General features: G+C 37.1%; 1 protein-coding gene across 1 annotated transcript in view; it reads right to left on the bottom strand.

Annotated features, from left to right (window-relative positions):
* The window catches only part of MAPK1 (mitogen-activated protein kinase 1), a gene marked incomplete at its 5' end in the record, with an annotated part of 20,546 nt that extends 9,828 nt beyond the window's left edge, over window positions 1-10,718 (bottom strand). Inside the window, 6 exon segments of the mRNA XM_009330742.1 lie at window positions 1-2; window positions 5-61; window positions 648-762; window positions 2,601-2,717; window positions 8,621-8,810; window positions 10,534-10,718. The exon segment at window positions 1-2 is cut by the window's left edge and continues 70 nt beyond it. Coding sequence (XP_009329017.1) covers window positions 1-2; window positions 5-61; window positions 648-762; window positions 2,601-2,717; window positions 8,621-8,810; window positions 10,534-10,718 — 666 coding nt within the window.
* Window positions 10,719-11,345: the final 627 nt, after the last annotated feature.

Consider the following 11,345-nt stretch of genomic DNA (forward strand, 5'->3'; position numbering starts at 1 on the left):
TTTCTGGCCTTTAAATTTATTATACAATTCAAATCTTCTTGGGAAGGGGATCCAAGTATACCTAAAAACAAAAGAATAAATACAAACAGTACTACATTCTATGAAAAGCACATTAAAATGGTTATATCACATTTGTTAAAAATCAATATTAAAACTGCTGGGAAGAAGGTTTCAGACTAAATATTTTAAGAGTACAGAATAAGTTAGTATTTTTTTAGAAACCTTTACTAAAAAGGTTTAAGTTATTTTTTCTTGTAAATAAACAAATGCAGTTTAACTTTCTAATGATGAGTAATCTGTTTAAAAGAGCCAATTAAGTGGCGTAGCTATAGAAATTTAAAAAAAATTTTGACCTGGACCTAATAGTATATTTGAGGTTTTTTGGTTGTTTTAATTTTTATTTTGAAAGCATCTCTGCTGATGTAGTAAATAAATTGGTAAGTATCCTCTAGTTGCCCCCCAAATCAATGATTTTTGTAGAAATCACTGCAGAAATAACTACAGGGAACAGAAGATACACCTACAGATCCATACGTTATACACCGACCAATAAGAGAAAGAAATGTGTGACCGAGACCAGTTTAGCTGGTAGAAAAGGTGGAGAGAGACAGACGGATGTGGAAATGCTACTTTTATATAAAGCTTACCAAGGATATGGTTAAGTTGGTCAAGGTAGTGTTTTCCTGGAAAGATAGGTCTGTTGGAGAGCATCTCTGCCAGAATACAGCCTACTGACCAGATGTCAATAGACTTGGTGTAACCCTGCAAGCAAAGTGAAAACACATTTTTGTCAAAGACATTTTTGCATATTTGCAGAACATGTTACTTTAGTAAATTTTGAAAGTGCACGCAAATAAATCTTTTTTTAGATAAGTCATGCTTCTTCATGCTGTTTGATTTTTCTGTACAGAATGAAGTAATTAAGAATCGTCTATCAAAACACTACTTAGAAGGGGTAGCAAGAACTGAAGTATGCAAGACACGGATTTTCCAAAAGGATTCTCTAAGTTTAGCTAAACAAATTACCAACTGCAAATTTTTGAGACTCCCTAATTTTATAGCAAATTTACACTAACAAATTTTGGAAACAAGCTATTCTTCTTAATTCTATAATGTCGCATGCTAAACACGTGAAAAAAAGCCATCCTTCTTCCTAATAGGATCTAAATACCATGCAAGTTAGAAGCCTTCAGCATCAAAGGGTGAGAGGGCAAAACAGCCCTGTTGGTTAGCTGATTTGTAAAACAGCTAACAGGTAAGTAGTAAAGATGTAAAACACAACAGGTAAGTAGTAAAGATGATGTGAGAAGGCCAACAACAGTAAATGGGATATAAGAAGAATGGAACAAATGGCCATATTTTCCTGTGTTATCCATAAGAAAAGGCTTTTATTCAGAAGCACACTAGCTACACTAGTGCCTGGGTAACACAGGGGCAAGCTTACCTCAAGAACCCCTGGCCCCATAAGCTCCCTTGCCTTATTCTCTCATAGCCTGCTGCCCACTGCTCCCCCTCCCATCAGCTGGGAGCTTCCAACAAAAGCTAGTAACTTCGCTGAATCCACAGCCACCTCAGCACCCGCTTCTCAGGATGTGATCGCTCAACACAGTTTTCAAGGCACTGTAATTCTAAAAAGAATCAGGCTATAGGCCAGGAAAATTGTAAGTTGACCACCTCTTAAGGAACACACAAAATATTTTCTTGTAAAAGCTGCTGATAAATGTATGTGGCTATCCAGAAATAAGGTTAAGTCGCCCTATGTTTATGGCCTCAATGTGAGTTTAAAATACAAGAAGCTGGAGGGAAAAAAAAAAACAACAACAACAAACCTCGATTGGTCAGATGACTATTTTCTAGAAGCGTGTTAGACACACTATTGCCACAACAAATCAAACCCAACAACCAATGAAGCAATAATCCTACAGAAACAACAAAGTCTTTGAGGAATATAAAATACAGACACAGATGTCACATAGGTATTTTGCAAACAAGCACATGGCTGTAGAAACTAATGCAAAGGTTATGAAGGATAGCCATAACTCACACCATACAGGGACTGGATATACCTTAAAACAGCCACAGAAGAACATAAGAATAATTCCAAGTATAAAAAAACCTAAGGGATGATTTCATTAAGACTATGGGAATGCAATTAAGATTGACACACAACAAAGATCACCTGCCTTCAGAATCATATTCACCCTCATTATACATTCTAAACCTAAATCAAAATGTCAAGATAATATTAAGGCAACATTTGCAAGCCTTGATGAAGACAGTAGTAAAATGCTCTCATTGCTAGCACTTGTGTCTTGCTCTGTGGAAAAGCATTTGATGGAAAGAAGTCTCATGATTGGCAAGGAACTGGACACATGGGAGCTCATGCACATGTTTACTCAGTTGTAGTATCCAATAATTGCATCTGGAATCACAAATTTAATGCAAGCCAGTAGCTATACTGCAAATCCATTACCACATTTCCTCAGGACTAAGCATGCATTCTGATCCTAAAAACACAGAAGGAGGGAGGGAGCAAAACTTGTACTCACAAGTGAATAACCAGCAACAGAAGCACCATAGCAGTCCACTATGGTTCTTACCTTAGAATTTAGCATGATTTCAGGAGCCCTGTACCAACGTGTGGCCACGTATTCTGTCAAGAATCCTGTGTGATCATGATCTGGATCTGCAACACGAGCCAGTCCAAAGTCACAAATCTGGTTTTAAAGAAATAAAAAAAAAAAGCATATTAGACATACAGCTACCAATACTACAACATTACTAATTCACTGTTCCCCAACCCATGATATAACACCTACAAATACAGGGGTGGTAACCTGTATTTTTAGAAACAAATTATTGCACAAAGGTTAAGGAAAAATGTTTTGGATGTACAAAGAGTATCCGATTAGGCCATGCAGGGGCCAGGAAGAATAAACAGTTTGGGAAAAAGAGATGTTCCTGGTGCACAATTTGTGTTGCACTTACTTAACACCTTCTCTGCCAGACAGGTGGCAAGATATACTGCTCCAACCTGTTATTAGAAATTTACCAGAAAACAAAGAGAGATTAAGATTTTCAGAAAACAAAATTACCAACGAACACATTTGTAACAAAGTTCAATACCCTTTTTTACAAAAGCTATCATCATAACGGCATCTTTGCACGAGAAACGTCCTATCCAATCATGAGATAATGGTAGACTGGAGAGGTTACAGGTTGCTGAAGGAAACATGAGCTTAAAAAAAAAAAAACCACAAGAAAATATTTCTCAACCCTGTGTCAGGAAAACAGTTTTATCTAACCATGAAAAGAAAAATAAACTCTGATCTAGACTAGTGAGTTCAGCAAAAAGGAAAAAGTGTTTTTATCTATACTCTGGTAAGGACGCTCCATGGCATTCAGAGCTATTTGGTGTCCTCTCTCCAGAGAGAAATTAAGAAAATTGAAAATGTGAAGAAAGACACTGTTCTAGAGTACAGCAGCTGTTCCTTTCTTACCTTCCAAAAGGTAAGTGGCAAGCTTGTTGAGTGGCACATTAGACACATTCATATGGTTTTGCTACCACCAAACAAATACCAGTTTATGATAATGATCAATTTCCACACGAAGTGTATTTGCATGAAAGAATATGTACTCTCAGAAAAACAAGGCATCAAATGTAGGAGTAGCAAACAGGAGGTTCCTCTGATGCATACATTTTATAATAGTCTTTGATAGTTAATTGTGTACACTGATTATATTAAAAGTGTGAAGTAATAATATGTTGTAGTCAATAAAGACTGTAATGGATAATCCTACCAAAAACCTCATTGTATCCTGGCAACCTCCTCCTTTATTTTCCTGGAGGGATAGCCTGTGAAACAATTGATAGATCAGTTAAGGAAGAAGTGATTCAGCCAACTGAAAGCTACATCTGAAAGACAAGATTCAGCAGCTGACTGTTAAACAGAGGGACTGAAGAAAAGGCAATGATGAAATTCGTAAGCCAGGCTGCATGGGATGACTCCTCTGACTTTAGCTACATACTTAAAAAAAACCCAAAACCCTGAATCCTTAGAAAACAAAACCAAAAAGAACCCTTTTAAGCACGTCAAGGTTTTCCCAGGCTATGGAAACAGAGCAGCTGCCTTGTGTGTAATTAGCAGCTTACATAAAGAGAATCAGTACAAATAATCAAGAGTCTCCTGTAAAGACAGGCGAAGAAACTGTAGAGGACAGCTTTATGGACTTCAGAAAATAATTATGCAGGCAGGCAAAATTGTTGCAACCTCTTCCTCCTAACCTCAGAAAAAAGCTAGATAAGACTATAGGCAAGGAGACCCGTGCAGAATTATAGTATTACACATAAGCAAAGTGCGATGATTTGTTGTTATAATTAAGACAAAAGAAGAAAGGCACTCTCCCGTCCACAGCGAGGAGAAAGAACTGAATTAAAGAAGGTGTCTGTGAATCTCTCAACTCAAGTAGAAAAATGCACATGGCATGGAAAGGAAGATTAATGACAAAGAGAGCTCATTAAAATGACAAAAAGCCCCTGCTGACTAGAGAAGAAACAGGTTAAGCAGAAAAGAAGAAACACCATTAGTGAGAAAGGCATCAAGGTTGAAGCTGCAAGAAAGAGGCTCTTGGCTGTTAGTAGTGTTTTCACCAGCTGCAGAGCTGACCAGGAACATTATCAGGGCAGAATAAAAGAGAAGCTGGAGAGGCCAGCATTCTGCCTGAAGTCCCGGGTGCAAGGGACGAAGCAAAGTTCCTGACTGTACCCTGGTGAGGGCAGACAGTTCTTGCCCTGTGGCAACAGAACACATTTAACAAAGCAGCTATCCTATTTTGGGTGGGGGTGGAATCCAAGTCCACTATGCCTGTTCGACAAATAATTGGTAAAAGTCAAAACACCAGAAGGTAGGCTTCTCAATCAGAACTAAAACAAAAGAAGAAAGAATCTGTGAGAGCAACATAATGACAGGCAAAATTTTCTTGGCATTTTGACTAAGTCATAGCAGAGAATAAAAAGCTGCATAATGAAAGACCCAGGTATGTCAGTCAGTGCTTCATGCCCTGGAGAGACAGAGAGAGATGCTACTAAGAGAGAAGGAATAACTTCCCCACTAAATAAATAAATAAAATGCTTCCCCACTAAATAAAATGCCAGTATCCTATTTATATATTTAGCTTCCACTTCTTGAAAACAATGTTCTTGTAATCAGTATCAGGTATGCTTTTCTTTTTTCTTTATTATATAAACAGAGATGGATTAAAATCGGATGAAGCTATCAAGCAGATGGGAAGATTTATGAGGATCATGTACGTATGACCGTTTACTATGCAAATGAAATGACACCCAAAAGTGCTACTAATACACTAAGATATCTGAAGTTGTATCGAGTAGTCTGCGCGTGTATATGTATATATTTGTATAAAAGGAAAAGAAGAGGCTTTCATTAAAGTTTAGTTGTTATTGATAAGATGGTAGTTGAAACAGTTGCATCTCCAAAGTAATTGGCAAAATCCCGAAACAAACAATAACTTGCAGTTTTCCTCAGAAAAACCCTCTCATCACCTTCCTTTCAAGCCTATCGAAGTATCTAACAACTCTTAGATGTTTAATAATTGGGAGTATTCACCATGTACATAGAAAAGCACAACTTATAATAATATTGAGTTAATGTTTTAACCAAGTCAAAGAAGAAGATTCTCAGCTAGAGTAAACTGGTACACTGAAGACACTGCAACTTACTAGTTGAGCATCTGTTTAAAATAACTTTGACCTCATTTTCTGAAATATTAATGCCACTGGCGTAGAAAATTATATGGTCATGACAGGTTTTATGTAATATTTCTTTTACAAAACTGCAGAACAGGTCAACTTGTTGGATGCAGATAATCATGAAAGCATGTGAAAATATTTCTAAAAAAGTTAGATACTATTCTAGAGTATATTCCAGCCTGTAGCATGTCAGTATACATTAATCTCATTCATGGGAAAGATGCCAGGCTGCAAAAGAGAAGACCAGTATCTTTATTACCCAGGACTCTCACTGGAGAGAGATTCCAAGGCAGCAGGTTTCATGGACTCTCAAATCTAATCTTTCACTGAAAATATATAACAAGAGACAGTAGTTAAGTCAAATTATGTACTTTCACAAACTTTCATTCACTATGTGGTTAAGTCATATTTATGGTCTCATTTAAGTCTGTAGCATAGCCCAAGGAAACAGAAACAGCTTTAGGTTCTGCACTTCTGCCCTGAGCCTTTCAGCTGCTTAGGACAAGCTATAGGGTTCACAGACAAATTGTGTCATTAGAGACTCATGTATTTCTTTCCTGGAAATGGAATCTATGATCCAGAAGTCAAGATCATGTTTGAGGGAGAAGAAAGAAGGAGCTCTTGTTACAACCTGTAGGACTGAGCTCCAGAAGAGATCAACAGCTCTCTCGCATAATGCCATTAAAGAAAGACGCTAACAGCATTACCACTAAAGATCAACAAACTTTCTTCCGAAAGTGTGGTTTTAAGTTGTTCATTTTCACAGTATGCTGTGTTTTGAGTTTATGTACAATAATCAACTTTATAAGCATGCACATGTACACAGCTGACACATAGACTTGCAGAACGGCCCTAAAAGAAACAAGTTAGTACAAGTTCAGCATTCATCAGACAAGGCCTAACATGTACTAGTTTTCTCTCCAATATTGTTGTTTAAACTTTAGATGCAGCATTAATACAACACCAGAGTTCCCTTTAGGTTATGAAAAAACATATGCTCTGCCATATAGACTACCATATTCTGCACTAGGAAGTGCATATTGCAGTGGCATGCTGTTTTTAAAATCTTATCAAGAAACTGGAACAGTACTCACTAAGGTCATATTGTATTATTTTGCCATACAGTGAGCTTACCTTCTTTCTCATGACCATCTTACTTGTGTTAAAACATTGCCTTTTATTATTTTATTGCCTTTAATTGCACATAACAGAGCTACACTCAAACTGTTCTTTCCTGCTTCTATTGCACAGTCATCGTAGATTTTACTCCATTTCTTTCATGAAAGGGTTAATGCCTTGAAGGGATCTGATGTAGTAACAGCTGCTGAAATCCCATAGCAAGAGTCAGAGGTGACCAGTCCAGCAGTACTGTGCATTAGGAAAAGCTGACAAGCAGCAGTGGGAATGTAAAGCAAACTGATGGTATAGCCAGTATTTAGAATGGACCAGCATATGAACAGCAAGGACTTTCCTTGGAATTGTGACAAACTTGTATGGCCAGCAACTGGTTTACATTTTGAAGAGGATATTTTTGTTTGTTTGTTTTTAAATGAGAAAGCTAGAGCTACTATAAAAAACAGAGTGTAATTAGGTGCACCACAGTAAGCAACAAACACAGTTGTACCACGTCAGATCAAAGTAATGTAAACTCCATAATCTCGCTCCATCAGTGGCCAACAGCAAATACATAACATAAAGTGTAAAAGGGAACATACTCCAGTGCTTCTCTAGTAGTCTCTCTCATCTTCCATGGATTTACCACCATGGGACTCTAAACCAGAGGTAGCATTCAACAGCTTTTTCTTCTACTAACTTCCTTGGTGTTTTTTTAAATCACATTATCTGTAATATCTACAGTGCTTTGTGGTACCAAATTCCACAGCTTAACAATGCTGCAAGTTAAATACTATGTGCTTTCACCCTGAGCATGCCACCTGCTCCTTTCATTCCCGCCCCTCCCTGCCTTTTTAATAGGTAAAGACAGTGAACAGCTGTTCTCTATTCACTCTCCCTATGCCACTAACAATTTTATCAAATTCTATTGTATTCTTTCTTTTCCTCAAGCAGTATCTTCCAGCAGAGGAGACCTAGGCTAAATAGTTCTTCCTGCTATGGAGAAAAGTACTCTGAAGTCCTAGTCTCCTCATTTTAAAAGGATATCTTGGGGAGAAGTGTGATAACTATGATCACACAGAACCGAAGACTCAAAAACAACAGAAAGTTATAGAATGGCATGTTTTCTGTTTTATTCTCTATTTCTGTTCTAATTCTTCACACTTGGTTTGCTTTACTGAATGCCACTAAGCATTGAGCTGACATTTTCCAAGAATCGTAACAGCTCTAAGATCAGCCTTCTGTAGTATTAACTAGTACAGAGCCCATCACTGGAAATGTAAATTAGGAACATTCTCTCTCCAAGTAATTGCTGTGCATTTAATCAGCACTGAATTTCACATGCTATTTTAGTTGGCCACTAATATGAAGTCCTTTTCCAACACTGAACAATTAACAGTTTAAACACAGAGAAACCAAGACTTGAAATATACACAGCTTGAGTTTACTTTCTAGGTAAACACAATTTTGCTTCAGATAAGTATTTTCACCTAGCTTTCAAAGAGGCTGTTTCAAAGTCAGCCTCCAGATGGAAACAGTGATGCACTCATTAAAATAGCGTAACAGTGAATTCTTAGTCACTCAAATTTTACCAATTATTTTATCAAAACCAATAGTGTTTAGCAATCTTTCCAGGATAAAAATCACATTAATCCCTAGTAACAAAACCAATTCATGGTTATAGCAGGTAGTTTATGAAGACCATGGGAGCAAAATTTATAAGAAATTTCGACTAACCTTGAGATCACAAGTGGTGTTAAGCAGCAAATTCGAAGGTTTGAGGTCACGATGAAGCACATTGGCTGAATGGATATATTTTAACCCTCTCAGAATCTGGTAAAGGAAATAACAAATGTGGTCGTTGCTGAGGTGTTGAGTCTTTAAGAGCTTGTAAAGATCTGTCTCCATAAGATCTTGCACAATGTATCTGTCAGGCATCAGATGTAAGGCAGCAGAACAAACAGGTGTCATGTTAGATATCAACATACAGTAACAGATGAAACTTCCATAACAATTTTTCTCTCTTATTTGTCTGTTTCATGACAATTATGAAACTATGTAGTTGCTTCTTCCTTTACAAGTTTTGAATCAAATCAATCCTGTTACGTGATGCAGCCCTTTACAGAATTAAGAGGCATCAGCACGTGATCCTCTCAAATTAATCATCATAAACCTCTATTTCTTTATATTAGAGCCTGATTTTTATTGGAATCTTAATATGATCAGATTCCTATCCTGCTTGCCAAGAAATAAAGACTGTTTTTTAGTTTAATGAGTAATAAGCTTCTGAGATACTTGCTTCCAGTTGTATAAAAGCATGAAAGTAGAAGATCTGATCATTTCTGATCAGTCTTCTCTGCCACCTCTCCACTTCAGAAATACAGCTGTTGTTCTCCTTTACTGTATATTTACTATGCTACATTGAACACAACTGTCTTCTGCTTACCAAAATTAAATCCTAATATTTTCAGTCAGATTATGTTTTTTCTAAGACTGGAATGAACATAAAGAAAAGGGTGTTTTTTTCCTGCTTTGGGAGGAATGAGTTAAGTAAAACTTTCCTCTCCCTTAATTCAATTTGGCTGCAAAACCCTTGGGGTGTAGTTCCATGATCACTTTTCACCGAAATAGGATTTCGTGAAAACACACTACTATTGCCATTCCAGTTAGGCGTTCCCATCCTCTCCTCTGGGTATTCAGATTAGATCACACAACTAGGACATCTTTTTACAGGCAGCATGCACTTAGATTAGTCAAAATGGCCACAGAAATGCAACTTTAGAACCCTGCATAAGACCGATCGAACTCAAATAATATATTGGTAATTTATGAAGTGAAAACATTTGACCTAGATTCAATTCAATTTCTGCCTGCATGCGCTCATACCTTTTATTGGGCAGACATCTGCAAAGACCCGCAAAACCAATAGGAACCAATGCACACGGACTTGGGGAAATTAAGCTGGTTGACCCTAAACTAGGCCTTGTATCTCAGGGAGAGTCTCCCAGCTAAGACTACTTCATACGTTAGATATCCATGTGAAGTCATATCTACACAAAGCCAAGTTCCCCATGAAAGAACAATTAGTATAACAAAAAGGCCAGATTTGCATATATTAATCAAGTATGTTTACCTGCCCTTGTGCAGTTTCAGACTTTTCACATATGCAAGAAGCACTGCAAAACTGGGGATTGTGTTTTGCTTTATTTTGACACCCACCCCACCCCCCAGATGTATCCATTCTATTCTTTAAGAAAATTTTAGACAATTATGGCAGAGTGGCCATTTTATTTTCTCCCCAAAGCAATCAGTTCTAACAACAGCTCTATTAAGAGCAAATATAGTTTTAGGATTAAGTGACTAAACTAAATCTCTACAATGTTGAGTTCTTTGCCTCGGAAAATAGAAATTAACATTTATTTTTTTTCCTGAAAAAAGAACAAACAAAACTAGTACTCACCTACATATCAAATCTATCTATGTATCTACAAATCTATCAAACACTATGAAGTTCCCTTTCAATTTACAATAACAAAAGCCAACTTTTATTAAAACTTAGTAAGGAAGAGGATGAAAAGGAGGAAATAATCAAAACAGAGACAACAACCATCACTAACTACGCAGAATAACTTAAAACTTTGAAAGGATACACATCTTTCATTTGTTCAATAGTCGGAGCTCTGATAATATCATTTATTCCAATAATATTCTCATGCCTGAAGCGCAGTAGGATCTTAATCTCTCTCAGAGTTCTCTGGCAGTACGTCTGATGCTCAAAAGGACTGATTTTCTTTATAGCAACCCGAACTTTGTTGACATTATCATAGGCAGAACTAGAAGACAATCAATAACATCAGTTATAAGGAATATTAAATTCATTCAATTCAGAAATCAAGAATGCAAATTCAACTGAATATAGGGGCGGTGCAATTGTTTCACATTTATTTTTATCAAATGAAGAGAGGTGACAGCGGCATGTATGTTTTAGTTTGATGAACAGACAAAATACTGTTGTACTGTCACCAGCCTATTTGGCTATCTACAAGTCATTAGCTTTCCCAACTGACTTAAGAGTCTGCTGATTCTTGGGTACCTGAACAAAGAAAGCAGTATTCATCATCTTGATCAGCCTGTGGAACAAACAAGTTCGAGTCTTTTTCTATATGCTGTAATCAAGAAGTTTGAGAGAAAAAGTTCATCTTGAGTTAACCCATTCACTCTGGGGCGCAGAAAAGCCTTCAGAAATCGTCTTTCAAGCAGCAGAATTCCACATCCTATGTCTAACTCCTGCAAGTAATTCCAACTGCCACAACCTTTTAGTCCTCCATCGAGCTACACTGTTGGCACCTCCATGAAGAACAGACATGGAAGAACAAAAGGGATGGAGAATTTGTGAAAACACCTTTCCAAGTTCAATTCCAAAGACAACAGAGTTCGAGAAGAGAAAGAATGTATCAGACTA

This window comes from Pygoscelis adeliae, unplaced genomic scaffold (assembly GCF_000699105.1).
Source record: "Pygoscelis adeliae isolate BGI_AS28 unplaced genomic scaffold, ASM69910v1 Scaffold358, whole genome shotgun sequence".
NCBI classification, from domain to species: Eukaryota; Metazoa; Chordata; class Aves; order Sphenisciformes; family Spheniscidae; genus Pygoscelis; species Pygoscelis adeliae.